General features: G+C 45.0%; 1 protein-coding gene across 1 annotated transcript in view; it reads right to left on the bottom strand.

Annotated features, from left to right (window-relative positions):
• The window catches only part of LOC137371416 (beta-1,4-galactosyltransferase 3-like), a 44092-nt gene extending 31721 nt beyond the window's left edge, over positions 1–12371 (bottom strand). The window contains exons 1-2 of the mRNA XM_068033979.1: positions 11832–12371; positions 5850–6085 (exon numbers count right to left, since the gene is read on the bottom strand). Of these exons, the coding sequence (XP_067890080.1) occupies positions 5850–6085; positions 11832–12081 (486 nt within the window). The 5' untranslated portion in view covers positions 12082–12371. The remainder of the gene's footprint in view (positions 1–5849; positions 6086–11831) is intronic.
• Positions 12372–22960: the final 10589 nt, after the last annotated feature.

Genomic DNA, 22960 nt, shown 5'->3' with positions numbered 1-22960 from the left:
TGAATAAAATTATCAACCTCAAAGAGGATAAAGCCCTTGGTTTGGATGGATTGTACCATGCATCTTAAGATAATCTAGGGAAGAGATAGCACAGACATTACTACACATTTAATAATTCATTAGAAAAAAGGTGCAGTGCCATAGGACTGGCAGATAGCTGACATAATTCCTATATTTAAAAAGTGAGACAGAACATGTCCATGGAATTATAGAGCAAACAGTTTAACATTGGTGATAGGAAAAATAATAGAATCCCTACTAAAGGAGGAAATAGAAGAACACCTGGAAAAGAAAAATAATGAATAGCCAGCATGGATCTCAAAAAGGAAAATCTTGCTTGATCAACCTTATTGAATTTTTTGAGATGAGAGTAAACAATGGTAATGCAGCAGACGTAATTTATCTGATTTTTCAAGAGACCTTCAATAAAGGTGCCCCATAATAGACTAATGAATAAGGTCAGAGCATGTGGAGTCAGGGGACAAGTTGCAGAATGGATTGCGAGCTGGCTTCAAGACAGAAAGGAGAGAGAGAGTGTAAAGGGTAGTTATTCAGAGGGGCAGAAGCTGGGAAGTGATGTTCCACAAGGATTAATGCTGGGACCACTGCTGTTCACAGGGTAGACGCGCTCGGCCAGCTTCTGGAGCCTGTTCAGAGCGACTCGAGCAAAGACTTTCCCTACTATGCTGAGCAGGGAGATTCCACGGTAGTTGTTGCAGTCACCTCGGTCACCTTTGTTTTTATAGAGGGTGATGATATTGGCATCGCGCATGTCCTGGGGTACTGCTCCCTCATCCCAGCACAGGCATAGCAGTTCATATAGTGCTACCCTGAGGCACAGTGTGGCTTTCGTGCAGAGAGATCGACCGTTGACATGCTGTTCTCCCTTCGTCAGATACAGGAGAAATGCCGTGAACAACAGATGCCCCTCTACATTGCTTTCATTGATCTCACCAAAGCCTTTGACCTCGTCAGCAGACGTGGTCTCTTCAGACTACTAGAAACGATTGGATGCCCGCCAAAGCTACTAAGTATCATCACCTCATTCCATGACTATATGAAAGGCACAATTCAACATGGTGGCTCCTCCTCAGAGCCCTTTCCTATCCTGAGTGGCGTAAAACAGGACTGTGTTCTCGCACCCACACTTTTTGGGATTTTCTTCTCCCTGCTGCTTTCACATGCGTTCAAGTCCTCTGAAGAAGGAATTTTCCTCCACACAAGATCAGAGGGCAGGTTGTTCAACCTTGCCCGTCTAAGAGCAAAGTCCAAAGTACGGAAAGTCCTCATCAGGGAACTCCTCTTTGCTGACGATGCTGCTTTAACATCTCACACTGAAGAGTGCCTGCAGAGACTCATCGACAGGTTTGCGGCTGCCTGCAATGAATCTGGCCTAACCATCAGCCTCAAGAAAACAAACATCATGGGGCAGGATGTCAGAAATGCTCCATCCATCAATATTGGCGACCACGCTCTGGAAGTGGTTCAAGAGTTCACCTACCTAGGCTCAACTATCACCAGTAACCTGTCTCTAGATGCAGAAATCAACAAGCGCATGGGAAAGGCTTCCACTGCTATGTCCAGACTGGCCAAGAGAGTGTGGGAAAATGGCGCACTGACACGGAACACAAAAGTCCGAGTGTATCAGGCCTGTGTCCTCAGTTGCTTGCTCTACGGCAGCGAGGCCTGGACAACGTATGTCAGCCAAGAGCGACGTCTCAATTCATTCCATCTTTGCTGCCTCCGGAGAATACTTGGCATCAGGTGGCAGGACCGTATCTCCAACACAGAAGTCCTCGAGGCGGCCAACATCCCCAGCTTGTACACACTACTGAGTCAGCGGCGCTTGAGATGGCTTGGCCATGTGAGCCGCATGGAAGATGGCAGGATCCCCAAAGACACATTGTACAGCGAGCTCGCCACTGGTATCAGACCCACCAGCCGTCCATGTCTCCGCTATAAAGACGTCTGCAAACGCGACATGAAATCCTGTGACATTGATCACAAGTTGTGGGAGTCAGTTGCCAGCGTTCGCCAGAGCTGGCGGGCAGCCATAAAGAAGGGGCTAAAATGTGGCGAGTCGAAGAGACTTAGTAGTTGGCAGGAAAAAAGACAGAGGCGCAAGGGGAGAGCCAACTGTGCAACAGCCCCGACAAACAAATTTCTCTGCAGCACCTGTGGAAGAGCCTGTCACTCTAGAATTGGCCTTTATAGCCACTCCAGGTGCTGCTTCACAAACCACTGACCACCTCCAGGCGCGTATCCATTGCCTCTCAAGATAAGGAGGCCCAAAAGAAAAGAAAGAAACTGCTGTTTACAATTTATTTTAACGATTTGTACTTTGTAATAAAAAATTCTAAATTTGCAGATGACACCAAATTGTGGGGAATAGTCAATACTGAGGAGGACTGCAGCAAATTACAAGAGGACATTAATAAACTTGCAGAATGGGCAAATAATTGGCAAATGAAGTTCAACTCAAATAAATGTGACATCGAACATTTTGGTAGGGAGAATAGGGAGGTCAATTTTGGGCGGCACAGTGGCGCAGTGGTTAGCACTGCAGCCTCACAGCTCCAGGGACCCGGGTTCAATTCTGGGTACTGCCTGTGCGGAGTTTGCAAGTTCTCCCTGTGGCCGCGTGGGTTTTCGCCGGGTGCTCCGGTTTTCTCCCACCGTCAAAGACTTGCAGGTGATAGGTAAATTGGCCATTGTAAATTGCCACTAGTGTAGGTAGGTGGTAGGGAATATGGGATTGCTGTAGGGTTAGTATAAACCTAGTAGGGTGGTTCTTGGTCGGCACAGACTCGGTGGGCCGAAGGGCCTGTTTCAGTGCTGTATCTCGAAATAAATAAATTAAATTAAATACATTATTACTTGAAAAGGTGCGAGTTTAAGTGGAGTAGAGAAACAAAGGGATCTCAGAGTACAAATACACCAATCACAAAGTTGTGCCACAGGCCAGCAAGGCTGTACAGAAGTAAACTAAGTCCTAGACTTTATTTCTAGAGGGATAGAATTGAAAAATAGACAAGTTATGCTAAACCTGCATCAAACGTTGGTTAGATCACATTCACTATGTGCAGTTCTGGTTACCACATTATAAAACATACAGAAGCACTGGAGAGGGTGCAGAGAAGATTTACAAGGATGATACCAGAAATGAAGGGTTTGCATATCAGGAAAGGTGAACTTGATGGGTCGCGCACAAGAGAAGGCAGCTGAGGGGTTACCCAACAGAGGTCTTTAAAATAATGAAAGGCTTTGATAGAATGGATACAGGGAGAACGTTTCCACTTGTGGGGAAGAGCATAACTAGAGGTCATCAATATAAAAAAGTTACCAAGAAATCCAATAGGGAATTCAGAAGAACCTTCTTTGCCTAAAGAGTGGTGAAAATGTGCTTCTCGTTACCAAAGGAACTGGTTGAAGCAAACAGTATAGGTGCATTTAAGGGGAAGTTAGACAAGCATGAGGGGGAAGGGAATAGAGGGTTACGATAATAGCTTTAGATGAGGAAAGATGGGAAGAAGCTCAAGTGGAACATAAACGCTGGCATCTACTGGTTGGGCCGAATGGCCTGCCTGTTCTTGTGCTTTATATCCTGTGAGTCAACAATAGTAATTCATGAAAATTACTGCAGCCCTGCATTAGGGCAATATTGTTTCTAATCAGTTTTCTATAAAACCGCAACACAAGTATCGAGTTCCAATTATAATCCCAATCCTCAGCATTTTAAATTGTAACTGACTTGGATTTAACCCCCTCCTCCCAAATACATTCGGCAAAGCCTACAATGCAAATTGTGCAAATAGTGAAGGCACTGAAGTGAAAATATGGCGATTTTTGAAAAAAAATTGATCAACTGTTCATCTCTATTTATTATCCTTTAAACATTAAAAACTGTAAATGGTCTCAAGATTCTAAAGGCACTGCACCCTGTAAGGTGCTGTGAACAATGTTAAATGACTGTCTGTAATGCAGTCCTTAGATATTGCTACATTGTAAAGAGATTAAGCAAACTAGAGTTGTATTCTACGGAATTTAGAAGGTTAAGGGCTGATTTAAAATTTAAAGATATCAAGGGGAACAGATAGGGCAGATAGAGAAAATACTATTTCTACTGGTTGGGCAGTCTAGAACATGGGTGCTTAGCCTAAAAATTAGTGTCGGACCTTTCAGGAATGAAATTAGAAGGCACTTTTACATGCAAAGAGTGGTATAAGATTGGAACTCTCTTCCATGAACAGCAATTGACACTAGATCAATTGTTAGATTTAAAATCGGAGATTAACAGATGTTTTGTTACCCAAAGTTATTAAAGGATATGGGTCACGGCTCAGCCATGATCTCACTGAATGGTGGAACAGGCTTGATGGGCTAAATGGCCTACTCCTGTTCCTATTCAATGAATGTTACATGATAGTCCCCAATCCAACTTTCAAAGTCTCAAGTGTGCACCTTTCAGAAGAATAGTCCCTGGCACCCAAGATATGTCCACGCTAGCCTTACCTTTTTGTGTGATCAAAATGAGCATAAAGCATTTGCTGTCAGATTTCTGAAATACTGAACAGAAAGGCTGATAGCCAGTGGAAATCCATTGGCAAACCAAGTCAAAAAAAAGTTACCGATTAACATTATGCATGTGAAATAAACAAGAACAGAAACACATTGAAAATGTTGAATGGTGAATGACTTATTCACTTAAGTATCAATTAAATAAACATCAATGACTGAAGAGAAAGGCATAGTCTGAAAAGCCAATTCATAAGGCCTGAGGCCCAATTTCAGATGAGCGTCGGGCCTCTACTGTATGATGAGCATGCTGATCATTTCTAGGTCAAAAATGGGCCAAAACGAATTTCGCCCCACTCCCACTTTCATCAACGGCATGAGCAGACAATTCAATGTCCCACACCCTACAAACAATATATGCTAAACCTAACGCACAGTGGCTTAAATGTTTTGATCAAGTTTTAAACTATTAAACTCGTGAATTTAAATACATTTATCTGCTCCATTATTTTTCTATCCAAGTGGCAGCAACCAGAATACTAGCATAAATCCCAAATGATTCATGATCATGAACATGGAGCTAGGGTAATCAGCTTTTCTGTGTTTCAGTGCCGATATTGGCAAAATGGCGTGCAAGTCCCAGGAAATTATGGTGCAATGTGAATAATGCTGGAAATTGCATGATTTTCAGACACCCACTTTTGCTGAAAAATGAACCCAATGCTATTGATGTGCTAGTCTCCAGGATATTCTGGACCAATATTAATTTCTGTCACCAGAAGCTACAGCTGGTCATCACTAACAACAATCTCTATAGTGGTGGCAGGAAAGAATAACCTAAAAAACAAGAAATGGAACAGAACAAATCAAAGATCAAGCCCAGTGAATAATCAAAATCATATGGTGTTTAATATTTAATGTAGTCATATACAAATAAGCTAATTAAGGGCTAAATTACAGATAGTTTTAAATTTAGGGTTAATCATAGCTGAATCGAGACAGTAGATCTTGTGGCACTGCACTGTTAGAAGTTAACAATCCATTTAGATTTTTACTAAAGCAACAAAACCATAACTCAGTCATCAAAATAGTTATCGGAATATTTTGCAATAAAAATCATATGGATAGAAACTCTGATGCATGCAGCATTCGTTCCAAAAGATCAGCATGCCCAAAGCAAGATCAATACATTGGTACTTTAGACTTGTAAATAATGGCATACTGTATGAATCACATGAAAGAATTAATACTCTAGAAATCATTTGAAAAAAAAGCTTAAAAGCGGCCAAAATCAGTTAAAGAAGCATTTTTGCAAGCGTTGTCAAGCTAATTACCTGATGGATGACATATATTGCATACTGAAGCTGTTGACGCTGCAAGAATGGATGAAGGTAATACAGAAGATGGCGCAAATGTGGCTCCCTGTTTCGATGAGGAACAAGGATTGCTGTCTTATATTGAGCTTTGCAGTGTGGGGGAGTGTACCGTCCTCCAGCTTGAACATATGGATTTTTTCTTGCAATTTTGCTCATAACGGGAATTTTCTGAAAGCTGATAGTCAGTGGTCCAACTGTAAATGTTGACAGCAGATCAGTCTAATGTATTTAATGTAAGAGACATGAAACAACATCCACAAATATAGCAAAACTAAACTTCATACTACATTCAAAATGTAACAGAAGAAAAATTGAGGCCCAAAGCTTAGGACTTAGTTTGAGGTTGTTCAGGAAATTTCAGCACAAAAGTTTGAAGCATATACTGTAAACAGAAATGTTTTGGCATCTATTTTCTGCAGCACAGCTTACTGGAGGGAGCAGAAACAGTACTGCAATACCATGCTAAACAAAACGTAAAATACTGCAGCAAAAAGCATATTGATAGGTAAGGGAGCATTTTGTCAACAGAAATAATACCTTCTGCCTCCAGTAGGCTCATACGCTAAAGCACCAAAATTGTCTCAGAACCATGGGATATAAGTTTGCAACACAATTACCCATACACAGAAAGAGAGAAATCAAGCAGAGACCAAATATTTCTTCACAGGGAGGGAAAACCTAGTTTGAATGCTCTGTAGAAGCGCAACACTCATTAAGCTTTTGCATTCAGTAGCAAAATGCTTATAATTCAAAATAATTTCATTGGCTGTGAAGCTCTTTCGGACATCCGGATAATGTAAAAAGTAAATGCAACTTATTTCATAGTACAACAGTTATTACTCTGTAGTGTTCTTTTTCACGGTCATACAACAGTTATTCTTTTTTTTTTATAAAGTTAATCACCTCCTCACTTCGTTCACTCCCAACAAACCTTAATTTTCAAAAGGAAACATCTAACACAAAGAGGCACGTTTGAATCACTCTGGGGGGGCATTTTGTCCACCCTAGGGTCTGGTAAGGTGAGGTGCCATCTCTCTCTCTCGCTCTCATTTCATTTCGTCTCATCCCGTCTCCCCACACCCCCAGGGTATATTCAGGCGAGGCGCTGACTCTCTCTCTTTGCCTCCCCCCCTCCCAGGGTACGGTCATACGAGGTGATGACTCTCTCTTTTTGTGCCCCCACCCCACGGTACAGGCAGGCGAGGTGCTGACTCACTCTCTCTCTTTGACCCCAGCCCCCAGGAGTACAGTCAGGCGAGGTACAAACTTTCTCTGTTTTCATGCCACCCCCCCAGGTATGGTCAGGCGAGGTGGTGACTCTCTCTTTGCATGCACACCCCCCCAACCCCAGGGGACGGTCAGGCAAGATGCCAACTCTCTCTTTGCATCTCTCCCCCACCCACCCCAGTCAGGCAGGGTGCTGACACTCTCTCTCTCGCCCTCCCCCCCACCACCAGCACGCCCAGGTATGTTCAGGCAAGGTGCTGACTATCTCCACGGTATAGCACCAGTCTGTTCTATTGCAATCAAGATACTAATTTCACAACAAATGTTTTGCAGGTATCAGCTAGTGTAGTATTGTTTTGATTTCTCAGGAAGTACTTCAGTTCTTGGGACTCTTTGAACAAGAAAAGTCATACTAGAATCTCAAACTTGGGACAAATTTGTCCAAAGTATCAAAAAGCAAATTTCTGCATATAGGATGAGAATTCCAAACAGCGGATCAGAGATCAAACTTTTGTAACTGGCATTGCGAAAACTTTTTGGATTGTTAGAATCACTGATTGCACGCACAAGCAACTTTAGATGGGCTGCTCCAGTCAAAAGGAGTTGAAATTCAACAGCAGCAGGGGCACAATTCAAATGAAAAAAATCATGCGCCTGTCATACATCCCATGAGATCTCCCTTTCCACTGCTTTAGAAAGGAAAAGACAGGCAGGGTGTATAATAGGTAGCGATTCACCAGCACCCATTTTGCGATACCAAATTTAAATTTCACCTCCAAGCAAAAACAAACTATGAAACTGAAGGGTACATTTTTATGCATGCTGCAAAAGTTTTGCTATGAAAATTAAATGGGGAGAAGTTGAAATTGCATAATTTATGATTTGGGAGAACCAGTAACTATGCCATTAAAATTGTGCAATGTAACAGCAACAGTAATGCATCAAGGCATTCAGCATTTTAAACCAGTTTCAATTCGTAATGACTCATGATCGAGGGCCATGAACTGACAGTTCATTGATTTTTCTACTTGTACCGTCATTAGTAAACCTACTACTGTAGACAAGGTAAAATAGCCAACCCATGAAATTGCAACAGTTTGGAAATACATTTCTATTCCCACTTTTGAACTCAGGATATCAAAATTCCAGCATTTCATTGGTTTCTAAAGATGTGCTGACATGTTCTTTTGGCCCACAATATTTTAAGTGCTTTTGAAACACTCAAAGGAATAACCAAAATGTAACTTCACTGTTCCCGGATCTGTGTTCATAATTAATTGTTCAGTGGATCTGGATGGTATCCAAACGAAAAATCCTAGATAAACTACAGTTTTGTTTCAAAGTAATGATGGGACCCATCACCTGCTACAACTGCTATACAGTTTTTATTTTGTCAGGTACCACGTATACAGATTTCTCAGCCAGCGAAGATAACTTACTGGATTGGATCAGGCTGGTAGGGGAAGGACCTTTTTTAAAAATAAAAAAGGGTCTCTACCAACTTTGGAGAATCTGTCATGTTTCCATTGATATTACTATCAGCTCCAAAACTCTGCATTATCAGGAGCCCCGCAGCACATATACGTCTGTCTCCAAAAGTAACAATTCAAGTGGTAGAACCAAATTCAATGGCAAAGTAAATCAGCAGAGTGCATAATTGAGTAGGACGTTGGACTTACTACAAAAAAAAATCAAGGAGCATTCTTTCCAATATGGATTTGGGGATACCAATCCTCCCCTTTCAATTTAAGCAAAATAATGACAAAAGCAAAATGAAAATAGGTTTTCCAGAATCCATTTATAAGAGAATATATTACAGGTTGAGACTTGCTTCAGACATGCATAGAAAAAAATTAGTTCAATCCAGTTGCAAAACTACTTGCATTTCCACAACATTAATTTTATAGTGACATCTTAAGTCACTTTACAAGAGTACTGTACAGCAAGTAAACACCAAGTCAGAAGACAAAACAGGGGGCAAAGGCATAGTTAAAGAGGAAGGTTTTCAGAAGGCTTCTGAAGGCAGGAAGGAAGTGACAAGATGAAAGTGTGTAAGGAGATAGTTCCAAAGAGCAGGTGCAAATTGGTTGAAGTAGCAGAGAACAAATAGTACACGAGTATTGAAGGCCTCCATTGTTATAAATAATGCCATGAAATCTAATTGTACAAAACTGTCGCACTTCACTAAAACATTAAGGCTAATGGAGGATGTTTATGAAATATGCAAGCATAAACATCAGATTTGGTACTCATACTTTGTAAGTGGAGATTAGATCCATTACATATTAGAAAAGTGATATCTCGTGGTGGTGGTGTGGTGGGGGGCGGTGTTACAAAAATGCCTCAAAATATAGGTGGCAAGTGAAGGCTCTTTCCAGGCAGAGGATCCGTCTCTGGTAAGCATTATAAATGATTAAAGATTTACTCAAGATATAACTGTCTTGAGTTGAGTTTACATAGCTAAAAAGTTGCTGCACACTCGTAATGGCCCACAACAGACTGATGTGAACAACCAGTTGTTACGATCAGGTGAGAAAGAGGTCTAGGGTTCCCTTTCAGCCTCCACCTGGTCTTACCGTAACAGGGTTTAATTTTAAACAGACCGTGTTTTTAGCTCCCCCTTGGTGAATCCTTGTTTGCCACTTTCCAATTAGAAGGCAAAGAAACCAGCACAAACAGGTTTTCTTAGGTTTAAAGATTGAAATTTATTAAACTTAAATTCCAATTTGGTTTACGCCTAAGGATACATGACACACCCATATGGAAATACACATGAAAATAGAGACAGAAAAGAGAAGAAAAATAAAGTGGAAACGTTTGAGGCAGTATCTGAAGAGTTTGTGTTACGGTTCTTCAAGCTCACTGTAGAGTCCTTGATTGTAGGTAGATCTTGCTTTTCGTTGGGGCCCAGTATTGTTAAACCTTGTTCACTGTAGGAGACTTTCTCTCTTGGGGTTCATAAGTCTCTGAATCCACTGAAGACACATGAGAAAGAGATGGGAGAGATCTTCTCAGTCCAGGAGCAAAATGTCTTGGAGTTCAAACTGTTTGTACCATTCAGAAAACCCCAGGTTGCCAAGCAGGTTAGTCATGTGACTAATTGGTCTGACCACATCTTGAATTGCATCACCTTAGCAGTCTCTGGAATGCTCCGCTTACACACAATACCTGGTGATCGTGGTCCATTGTGGGTTGAAGTCAGGGAATGGTCCTTTGTCCTTCCAAGCACCATCTGTTAATATGCAAATGTCTTTTCCAGCCACAGTTGATCTGTTTAACAAGTCCTTTCGTCACTCCAGTAACAGTTTAAAATCAATGTTCATGACAAAATTAATGTTCCTCATTCTTGGCAGGTGGGGGCCTAGCATGACAAGCATGAAAATCTTGCACGGTTAACAAAACCTGAAAATACCTCATAGCCTTAAAAAATAGGGGTTTTCTTGTTTTTCAGCTCTACCTTATTGGTTATTGTTTGAACAGTAGATTCAGATTGTTCATTATAATAAATACATTTTGAGCCTGCAACATCTACATCACAAGTTTCTGTTTCGAAGACTACTGCAGGTTGTCACATTTTTGCATACCCACTCCCAAAAATGTAATAAAAGTGAGATCAATACAGTGTGTAAAGGCTACATCCCTCTGAAGAGATTATGCACACAAACTAAACCAGAAAAATCTTAAACTGCTCATATCTACCCATTATACATTAAAAGTGAAAGGTCACCTGTCGATGGCACTGACTGACATCAGTAAGGCTCCCTCTAAAATAAACTAACTTGCATATATAAGAGCACCTTTCACAGGCTCATGATAGCCCAAAGTACAATTAGTTTGATGTGTAACCTTCGCCCTACTTTAGGGAAACAAAGCAGTCAATTTGCTCACAGCCAAACTCCTTTTTTAGTTCATTCATGGGATCTGGGAGTCGCTGGCTAGGCCAACATTAATTGCCCTTGAGAAGGTCGTGGTGAGCAACACAAGTGACCAAATATGCTTCAGTGACAATAGCTGAGGGATAAATATTGGCCTTGGCCATCAGGGACCTCACCAGTTCTAATAGTGCCATGGCACTTCTTACACCCACCCAACAGCACTGACAGGGTCACAGCGTAATATTTCATCTGAAAGATTGCACCTCCGACAGTTAAGCACTCCCTCAGTACCAGCCTAGATTATGTGCTCAGGTTCCTAGAGCTTCTATTAAGTGAATCACAGCTTAACGGTGGTGTACGATTTAAGTATCCCTCTCTGACCGTTACTTTGTATAAGAGGTAGAAAACTGAAAACTCAAGGTAACCTTGCTTGCTTTATTGCGCTGGTCTCCATTTTCCTTAAAGGAAGTCTCAGTAAAGTTGGCTCACATTTTGGACCCTCTACTTTGAATAAACTTATCCCGTTGACGGAACTCTTATGCAGCCTACTCCGCTCCAGGTTATTGGCAGTCCCCGAGCATCATAGGATCGTCGAGGCTGAACCCTCGCTAACCCGGACTACCAAGAGGACTACTGTCCTGAGTGAAGCATCAGAGCACAAATAGTTCAAAAAGTAGAGGAGGGAGCTTTCCATTCTGTTCGACATAAACTATAAAACCTTCCGCTCCATCTCTGCCAGTCTTCCCGTGTGCCACCCCTGTGGCCGAACTGCTCACAGTTTCACTAAGCCGAGCTGAGCCCGACACTTGCTGCACAAATTACCAAACTTTGTTCTTACCGAGTAGCGGCGACTCTGCCGGGCACTTGGTTAAAGTTTGCCGGTCCGGGCTCGGAGTGACCAAGCTGAGGTTGGTGTATACATCGTGAGTTTTGGAGTAATCCCAGAGACCGCCGCGGTCTTCTTCATACAGTGAGCTGGCGAAGGAGCCGGAGAGGCTGCGGCGGTACAGGAAGACAACGAAAGCCAGCTGGAGGAAAGCCAGCAAGAGCAGAGTGCAAGGCCGGTTCGGGGAGCACAGGCGGCTCATCCTCCCCGCCGCTTCCAGCAACGAGAAACAGGAAACGGCACCCAGCCTGAGCCGGGTTACTGCTCAATTTCACAGAGGCAACACATCCCGGTCGCCGCCTGCTTCATGACGGCGAGCGGTGAACAAGTGACTTGGAAGCGCAGTAGGAACGCACATGACAACCGCTCCCGAGCAAGCTCCGAAGGGCTGACCCACGATTGCCTCCCTCACTGGCCAAACTACCCGCGCACTGCCCAAGGGGCGGAGACCAAGCGCGAGCCCGGCACTGCCCGAGGGGCGGAGACCAAGCGCGAGCCGAGCACTGCCCGAGGGGCGGAGACCAAGCGCGAGCCGAGCACTGCCCGAGGGGCGGAGACCAAGCGCGAGCCGAGCACTGCCCGAGGGGCGGAGACCAAGCGCGAGCCGAGCACTGCCCGAGGGGCGGAGACCAAGCGCGAGCCCGGCACTGCCCGAGGGGCGGAGACCAAGCGCGAGCCCGGCACTGCACGAGGGCCGGAGACCAAGCGCGAGCCGAGCACTGCCCGACGGGCGGAGACCAAGCGCGAACAGCGCAGTGCCCAAAAAGCGTTGAACCCAGCACCAGCTCGCCGGCCCGCACTTGCGCACTGCCCACGACAGACATGCGTGCGAGCTGCCACGCATTTTCAGGTATTTCTCTTGCCTGCAATAGTTGAGGAAATAAATTAAAAATTGAATTCTGATGAAAGGTCACAGACCTGAAAAGCTAACCCTGTTTCCGTATCTACAGATGCTGACAGACCTGCTGAGTATTCCTAGAATTTCAGTTGTTTTTTTTTACATGTGACTCCAGACCCACAGCAATGTTTTGACTCTTACATGTCCTCTGAAATGGCCTAACAAGCCACTCAGTTGTATCTAACTGCTACAAAGTCAATAAAGAATGGAACCAGACGGATCACACGGCATCGACCTTGGCACCGGAAGCAACAACGGCAAACCCAGCCCTGTCGACCCTGCAAAGTCCTCCTTACTAACATCTGGGGGCTTGTGCCAAAGTTGGGAGAGCTGTCCCACAGACTAGTCAAGCAACAGCCTGACATAATCATACTCACGGAATCATACAGACAATGTCACAGACACTGCCATCACCATCCCTGGGTATGCCCTTTCCCACCGGCAGGACAGACCCAGCAGAGGTGGCAGCACAGTGGTATACAGTCGGGAGGAAGTTGCCCTGGGAGGCCTCAGCATCGACTCTGGACCCCATGAAGTCTCTATGGCATCAGGTCAAACATGTGCAAGGAAACCTCCTGCTGATTACCAGCTACCGCCCTCCCTCAGCTGATGAATCAGTACTTCTTCATGTTGAACACCACTTGGAGGAAGCACTGAGGGTGGCAAGGATACAGAATGTACACTGGGTGGGGCACTTCAATGTCCATCACCAAGAGTGGCTCAGTAGCACCACTAGTGACAGAGCTGGCCGAGTCATAAAGGTCATAGCTGCTAGACTGGGTATGCGGCAGGTGGTGACGGAACCAACAAGAGGCAAAAACATACTTGACCTCGTCCTCAACCAACCACCTGCCGCAGATGCAGTATTGGTAGGAGTGACCATCACACAGTCCTTGTGGAGACAAAGTCCCGTCTTAACATTGAGGATGCCGTCCATCGTGTTGTGTGGCATTACCACCGTGCTAAATGGGATAGATTTCGAACAGATCTAGCAATGCAAATCTGGACGTCCACGAGGCGCTGTGGGCCATCAGCAGCAGCAGAATTGTACTCAACCACAATCTGTAACCTCATGGCACGGCATATCCCCCATTCCACCATTACCATCAAGCCGGGAGACCAACTCTGGTTCAATGAAGAGTGCAGGAGGGCATGCACAGACGATCACCAGGCATACCTCAAAATGAGGTGTCAGCCTGGTGAAACTACAACATAGGACTACTTGCATGCCAAACTGCATAAGCAGCAAGCGATAGACAGAGCTAAGCGATCCCATAACCAAGGGATCAGATCTAAGCTCTGCAGTCCTGCCACACTCAGTCGTGAATGGTGGTGGACAGTTATGCAAATAACTGGAGAAGATGGCTCCACAAATATCCCCATCCTCAGTGATGGGGGAGCCCAGCACATCAGTGCAAAATATAAGGCTGAAGCATTTGCAACAATCTTCAGCCAGATGTGCTGAGTGGATGATCCATCTCGGCCTCCTCCTGAAGTCCCTAGCGTCACTAGTACAGCTGCAGCCCTGGCATCTACCCGGCAATGTGAAAAATTGCCCAGGTATATCCTGTACACAAAAAGCAGGACAAGTCCAACCGGGCCAATTACCACCCCATCAGTCTACTGTCAATCATCAGTAAAGTGATGTAAGGTGTTGTCGACACTGTTTTCAAGTGGCATTTGCTTAGCAATAACCTGCTCAGTGACGCTCAGTTTGGGTTCCGCCAGGGCCACTCAGCTCCTGACCTCATTACAGCCTTGGTTCAAACATGGACAAAGAACTGAACACAAGAGGTGAGGTGAGAGTGACTGCCTTTGACATAAAGGCAACATTTGACCGAGTATGGCATCAAGCAGCCCTATGAAAACTGAAGTCAATGGAAATCAGGGGGAAAATTCTCCGCTGGTTGGAGTCATACCTAGCACAAAGGAAGATGGTTGTTGTTGGGGGTCAATCATCACTGCAGGAGTTCTTCAGAGTGGTATCCTAGGCCCAACCATCTTTAACTGCTTCATCAATGACATTCCTTCATTCATTAGGTCAGAAGTGGGGTGTTCGCTAATGATTGCACAATGTTCAGCACCATTTGTGACTCCTCAGATACTGAAGCAGTCCGTATAGAAATACAGCAAAACATGGACAATATCCAGGCTTGGGCTGATAAGTGGCAAGTAACATTTGCACCACACAAGTGTCAGGCATCTCCTACAAGAGAGAATCTAACCATTTCCCCTTGGCATTCAATGTCATTACCATTGCTGAAATCCTCCACTAACAACATCCTGGGGGGTTACCATTGACCAGAAACTGAACTGGAGTAGCCATATAAATACCGTGGATACAAGAGCAGGTCAGAGGCTAGGAATCCTGCGGCAGGTAACTCACATCCTGACTCCGCAAAGCCTGTCCACCATCTACAAGTCACAAGTCAGGAGTGTGATGGAATACTCTCCACTTGCCTGGATGGGTGCAGTTCCAACAACACTCAAGAAGCTCGACACCATCCAGACAAAGCAGCCCGCTTGTTTGGCACCCCATTTATAAACATTCACTCCCTTCACCACCGATGCACAGTGGCAGTGGTGTGTACCATCTACAAGATGCACTGCAGCAACGCACCAAGGGTCCTTAGACAGCACCTTCCAAACCTACAACCTCTACCACCTAGAAGGACAAGGGCAGCAAATGTATGGGAACACCACCACCTGCAAGTTCCCCTCCAAGCCGCACACCATCCTGACTGGAACTATATTGCCATTCCTTCATTGCTGCTGGATCAAAATCCTGGAACTACCAAACAGCACTGTGGGTGTACTTACCCCACATGGACTGCAGCAGTTCAAGAAGGCAGCTCACCACCACCTTCTCAAGGGCAATTAGGAATAGGCAATAAATGCTGACCTGGCCAGTGACGCCCACATCCCATGAAAGAATAAAAAATATTATTTCCAACATCCGCAGTATTTTCCTTTTGTGTTCGGGTTGAGGCAATGGCATGGAGGGAAGGTCCAGGAATTTGGGTTGTTACGGTATTATGAGTTGAACATGATTTGTTTGTTGTACTGTGCCTCTTGGACCCTGAATGTGATTTGATGTGAGTTACGTATATTGGCTCCCTCTCATGGCTAGGGTGACACACCCACACAGACACAGAATTAAGTTGGAAGCTTATAGTGAGAAGCACATTTAGAGATACAGCACTGAAACAGGTCCTTCGGCCCACCGAGTCTGTGCCGACCATCAACCACCCATGTATACTAATCCTACACTAATTCCATATTCTTACCACATCCCCACCTGTCCCCTATATTTCCCTACCACCTACCTATACTAGGGGCAATTTATAATGGCCAATTTACCTATCAACCTGCAAGTCTTTGGCATGTGGGAGGAAACCGGAGCACCCGGAGAAAACCCACGCAGACACAGGGAGAAACTTGCAAACTCCACACAGGCAGGACCCAGAATTGAACCCGGGTCACTGGAGCTGTGAGGCTGCAGTGCTAACCACTGTGCCGCCACATGTTGGAATGCTGAATCGTCTGCTGTCTTTTTTGGTGACAACCAAACCAAACATGGTGTCAAAAGTAAAAACAGAAAGTGCCAGTAATATTCAGCAGGTCTGGCAGCATCTGTGGAGAGAGGAACAGAGTTAATGTTTCAGGTCTGTGACCTTTCATCAGAATTGGAATTTCCATTTGTCTCTATTATTATAAACCTGAAACGTTAACTCTGTTGCTCGCTCCACAGATGCTGCCAGACTCGCTGAGTATTACCAGCACTTTCTATTATAATTTCAGATTTCCAGCATCACAGTATTTTGCTTATGTTATGGTGTCAGAAGTGGCAGATTTCATTGAAAATGTGTAGGTTTAGGACATTGGTGATGTGTTCAGAGCAGAGGTTTAGCAACCTGAGAGATTTGTATTTTTTTTATACATAGTTCATCGGGAGTAGTGAGTACAAAATGGCGTATTGCCAGATTCCGGCACTGTAGCTGATGTGCTGCAAGGGGAATTTATAAGCAAACTGGAAAGTTTTTAAAGAATCCTGGCAAGATTATTTATAGGCTACAGACTGGTTAAGAAGCCAAAGATAGTCCAGATAGTTACCCTGAGAGCTGTAGAGTGTAAAGAGAGGTTGAACACACTTGGAATAAATGAGGATGATGCAAAAGAATCAAGCAAGATAATTGACAAATTATCTGAACATTTTGCACCAGCAAGCAATGTTTTGTATGACAGTTACATTTTTCATAGTGCCAGCCAGTGGCCAAATGAGACTGGTGACCAGTTTGTTGTCCAGCTATGACAGTTAGGTGAGGCCTGCACATTTGGTACACTACTTGATGAGATGTTGCGAGATAGGCTGATGCCAGGCTGTCATGATAAACAGGCTCAGGCCAGATTGTTTAGAGAGCAGGATAAAGCACATGATCTCAAGAAGTCCTTCAGTCCTTCAAATTAATGAGGCTGCTCATCAGCAATTCAAAGTTGTTGGAGAGCAAGAAGAGCTGCACTGCAGCCATAACAAGTTACTTTCTAAGCTCAAGACGAGGTCAGCAGGCTCCTCAAAGCAGACTTACAGTGTGGAGAAATGTCAGCAAAAGACATCACACAGCCAAAGGCTCACACAAAGAAGCCAGAAGGTTTCAAACATGTGTCCCGACTGTGGGAGAGGTCCTGAAAAAGAATTCTGATTTGGTCAGTGTTCAGGGACAGGGGGTTGTGACCGCGAGTGAGGCAGGTAAGCGGATCAAGAAGGCAGAAGTGGAGGAGCCTCAGCCCTTGCAATTGTCAAACAGGTTTGAGGTCCTTTCAGCTTGAATGGATGAGAGTGAGGGCTGCAGGGTGGATGAGCAAACTGACTATGGCACCTTGGTGCAGGAAGCTATTAAAGCAGGTGGTGTTAATAGCATTGTAGTGGTCATAGGGGACAGTCTGGTCAGGGGGACAGATACAGTTCTCTGTGACTATGAGCAAAAGTCCAGAAGGCTATGTTGCCTGTCCGGTGCCAGGGTTCAGGACATCCCATCACAGCAGAAGGTGGAATTTGAATTCAATTAATAAATCTGGAACTAAAAGCTAGTCTAATGATGGCCTTGAAACCATTGTCGATTGTTGTAAAAACCCATCTGGTACACTAATGTCCTTTAGGGAAGGAAATCTGCTGTCCTAACCTGGTCTGGCCTACATGAGACTCCAGACCCACAACAATGTAGCTGACTCTTAAATACCCTCTGAAATGGCCTAGCAAGCCACTCATTTGTATCTAACCGCTACAAAGTCAATAAAGAATGAAACCGGATGGATCACACGGCATCAACCTCGGCACCAGAAACGACAACGGCAACCCAGCCCTGTCGACCCTGCAAAGTCCTCCTTACTAACATCTGGGGGCTTGTGCCAAAGTTGGGAGAGCTGTCCCACAGATGAGTCAAGCAACAGCCTGACATAGTCATACTCACGGAATCATACCTTACAGACAATGTCACAGACACTGCCATCACCATCCCTGGGTATGTCCTTTCCCACCAGAAGGACAGACCCAGCAGAGGCGGCGGCACAGTGGTGTACAGTTGAGAGGGAGTTGCCCTGGGAGTCCTCAACATCGACTCTGGACCCCATGAAGTCTCTATGGCATCAGGTCAAACATAGACAAGGAAACCTCCTGCTGATTACCACCTACTGTCCTACCTCAGCTGATGAATCAGTACTTCTCCATGTTGAACACCACTTTGGAGGAAGCACTGAGGGTGACAAGGGCACAGAATGTACTCTGGGTGGGGGACTTCAATGTCCATCACCAAGAGTGGTTCAGTAGCACCACTATTGACCGACCTGGCCGAGTCCTGAAGGACATAGCTGCTAGACTGGGTATGCGGCAGGTGGTGACAGAACCAACAAGAGGCAAGAACATACTTGATCTCACCAATCCACCTGCTGCAGATGCATCTGTCCATGACAGTATTGGTAGGAGTGACCACCACGCAGTCCTTGTGGAGACAAAGTCCTGCCTTCATATTGAGGAAACTGTCCATCGTGTCATGTGGCACAACCACCGTGTTAAATGGGATAGATTTCGAACAGATCTAGCAATGCAAAACTGGGCGTCCATGAGGTGCTGTGGGCCATCAGCAGCAGCAGAACTGTACTCAACCACAATCTGTAACCTCATGGCGCGGCATATCCCCCACTCCACCATTACCATCAATCCGGGACACCAACCCTGGTTCAATGAAGAGTGCAGGAGGGCATGCCAGGAGCAGCACCAGACATACCTCAAAATGAGTTGTCAACTTGGTGAAGCTACAAGCCAGGACTATTTGCGTGCCAAACTGCGTAAGCAGCATGTGATAGACAGAGCTAGGCGATCCCTTAACCAACGTATCAGATCTATGTTTTGCAGTCCTGCCATGCCCAGCGTGAAGGATGGCGGACAATTAAATAACTAACTGGAGGAGGTGGCTCCACAAATATCCCCATCCTCAAAGATGGGGGAGCCCAGCACATTAGTGCAAAATAAAAGGCTGAAGCATTTGCAACAATCTTCAGTCAGAAGTGCCAAGTTGATGATCCATCTTGGCCTCCTCCTGAAGTCCCCAGCATCCCAGATGCCAGACATCAGCCAATTCGATTCAATGTCTCTGCGATATCAAGAAATAACTGAAGGCATTGGATACTACAAAGGCTATGGGCCCTCACAATATTCCGGCAATAGTACTGAAGACCTGTGCTCCAGAACTTGCCACACCCATAGCCAAGCTGTTCCAGTACAGCTGCAGCCCTGGCATCTACCCGGCAATGTGAAAAATTGCCCAGGTATATCCTGTACACAAAAAGCAGGACAAGTCCAACCTGGCCAATTACCGCCCCATCAGTCTACACTCAATCATCAGCAAAGTGATGGAAGGTGTCATTGTCAGTGCTATCAAGCGGCACTTGCTGAGCAGTAACCTGTTCAGTGACGCTCAGTTTGGGTTCCGCCAGGACCAATCAGCTCCTGACCGCATTACAGCCCTGGTTCAAACATGGATGAAATAGCTGAACTCAAGACATGAGGTGACAGTGACTGCCCTTGACATCAAGGCTGCATTTGACTGAGTATGGCATCAAGGAGCCCTTTCAAAACTGGAGTCAATGGGAATCAGGGGGAAAACTCTCTGCTGGTTGGAGTCGTACCTAGTACAAAGGAAGATGATTGTGGTTGTGAGAGGTCAATCATCTCAGCTCCAGGACATCACTGCAGGAGTTCCTCAGGGTCGTATCCTAGTCCCAACCATCTTCAGCTGCTTCATCAATGACCTTCCTTCAATCATGAGTTCAGAAGTGGGGATGTTCGCTGATGATTGCACAATGTTCAGCACCATTCATGACTCCTCAGATACTGAAGCAGTCCGTGTAGAAATGCAGCAACACTTGGACAATATCCAGGCTTGGTCTGATAAGTGGCAAGTCACATTTGCGCCACACAAGTGTCAGGCATCTCCAACAAGAGAGAATCTAACCATTTCCCTTTGACATTCAATGTCATTACCATTGCTGAAATCCCCCACTAACAACATCCTGAGGGGTTACCATTGACCAGAAACTGAACTGGAGTAGCCATATAAATACCGTGGATACAAGAGCAGGTCAGAGGCTTGGAATCCTGCGGCAAGTAACTCACCTCCTGACTCCGCAAAGCCTGTCCACCATTTACAAGTCACAAGTCAGGAATGTGATGGAATACTCTCCACTTGCCTGGAAGGGTGCAGATCCAACAATACGCAAGAAGCTCGACACCATCCAGGACAAAGCAGCCCGCTTGATTGGCACCCCATTTACAAACATTCACTCTCTCCACGACTGATGCATAGTGGCAGTGGTGTGTACCATCTACAAGATGCACTGCAGCAACGCACCAAGGGTCCTTAGACAGCACCTTCCAAACCTACAACCTCTACCACCTAGAAGGACAAGGGCAGCAAATGCTTGGGAACACCACCATCTGCAAGTTCCCCTCTGAGTCACACACCACCCTGACTTGGAACTATATTGCCATTCCTTCATTGTCGCTGGGTCAAAATCCTGGAGCTTCCTAACAGCACTGTGGGTGTTTTTACGCCACATGGACTGCAGCGGTTCAAGAAGGCAACTCACCACCACCTTCTCAAGGGCAATTAGGAATAGGCAATAAATGCTGGCCTAGCCAGCTACACCCACATCCCATGAAAGAATAAAAAAAATTATTTCCAACATCCGCAGTATTTTCCTTTTGTGTTAGGGTTGAGGCAATGGCATGGAGGGAAGGTCCAGGGATTTGGGTTGTTACGGTATTATGAGTTGAACGTGATTTGTTTGTTGTACTGTGCCTCTCAGACCCTGAATGTGACTTGATGTGAGTTTACGTATATTGGCTTCCTCTCGTGGCTAGGGTGACACACCCACACAGACACAGAATTAATTTGGAAGCTTATAGTGAGAAGCACATGTTAGAATGCTGAATCATGTGCTGTCTTTTTTGGTGACAACCAAACCAAACATGGTGTCAAAAGTAAAAACAGAAAGTGCCAGTAATATTCAGCAGGTCTGGCAGCATCTGTGGAGAGAGGAACAGAGTTAATGTTTCAGGTCTGTGACCTTTCATCAGAACTGGAATTTCCATTTGACTCTATTATTATAAACCTGAAACGTTAACTCATTTCCTCGCTCCACAGATGCTGCCAGACTCGCTGAGTATTACCAGCACTTTCTATTATAATTTCAGATTTCCAGCATCCACAGTATTTTGCTCATGTTATGGTGTCAGAAGTGGCAGATTTCATTGAAAATGTGTAGGTTTAGGACATTGGTGATATGTTCAGAGCAGAGGTTTAGCAACCTGGGAGTTTTGCATTTTTTTACACATAGTTCATCGGGAGTAGTGAGTACAAAATGGCGTATTGCCAGATTCCGGCACTGTAGCTGATGTGCTGCAAGGGGAATTTATAAGCAAACTGGAAAGTTTTTAAAGAATCCTGGCAAGATTATTTATAGGCTACAGACTGGTTAAGAAGCCAAAGATAGTCCAGATAGTTACCCTGAGAGCTGTAGAGTGTAAAGAGAGGTTGAACACACTTGGAATAAATGAGGATGATGCAAAAGAATCAAGCAAGATAATTGACAAATTATCTGAACATTTTGCACCAGCAAGCAATGTTTTGTATGACAGTTACATTTTTCATAGTGCCAGCCAGTGGCCAAATGAGACTGGTGACCAGTTTGTTGTCCAGCTATGACAGTTAGGTGAGGCCTGCACATTTGGTACACTACTTGATGAGATGTTGCGAGATAGGCTGATGCTAGGCTGTCATGATAAACAAGCTCAGGCCAGATTGTTTAGAGAGCAGGATAAAGCACGTGATCTCAAGACGTCCTTCAGTCCTTCAAATTAATGAGGCTGCTCATCAGCAATTCAAAGTTGTTGGAGAGCAAGAAGAGCTGCACTGCAGCCATGACAAGTTACTTTCTAAGCTCAAGATGAGGTCAGCAGGCTCCTCAAAGCAGATCTACGGTGTGGAGAAATGTCAGCAAAAGACATCACACAGCCAAAGGCTCACACAAAGAAGCCAGAAGGTTTCAAGCATGTGTCCCGACTGTGGAGGAGGTCATGAAAAAAGATTCTGATTTGGTCAGTGTTCAGGGACAGGGGGTTGTGACCGCGAGTGAGGTAGGTAAGGGGATCAAGAAGGCAGAAGTGGAGGAGCCTCAGCCCTTGTAATTGTCAAACAGGTTTGAGGTCCTTTCAGCTTGAATGGATGAGAGTGAGGGCTGCAGGGTGGATGAGCAAACTGACCATGGCACCTTGGTGCAGGAAGCTATTCAAGCAGGGGGAGTTAATAGAAATGTAGTGGTCATAGGGGACAGTATAGTCAGGGGGACAGATACAGTTCTCTGTGACTAAGAGCAAAAGTCCAGAAGGCTATGCTGCCTGCCCGGTGCCAGGGTTCAGGACATCCCACCACAGCAGATGGTGGAATTTGAATTCAATTAATAAATCTGGAATTAAAAGCTAGTCTAAAGATAGCCATGAAACCATTGTCGATTGTTGTAAAAACCCATCTGGTACACTAAATGTCCTTTAGGGAAGGAAATCTGCTGTCCCAACGTTGTCTGGCCTACATGAGACTTCAGACCCACAGCAATGTAACTGACTCTTAAA

Source organism: Heterodontus francisci, chromosome 6 (assembly GCF_036365525.1).
Source record: "Heterodontus francisci isolate sHetFra1 chromosome 6, sHetFra1.hap1, whole genome shotgun sequence".
Taxonomy (NCBI): domain Eukaryota; kingdom Metazoa; phylum Chordata; class Chondrichthyes; order Heterodontiformes; family Heterodontidae; genus Heterodontus; species Heterodontus francisci.
This window is presented reverse-complemented; position numbering and strand designations above follow the sequence as displayed.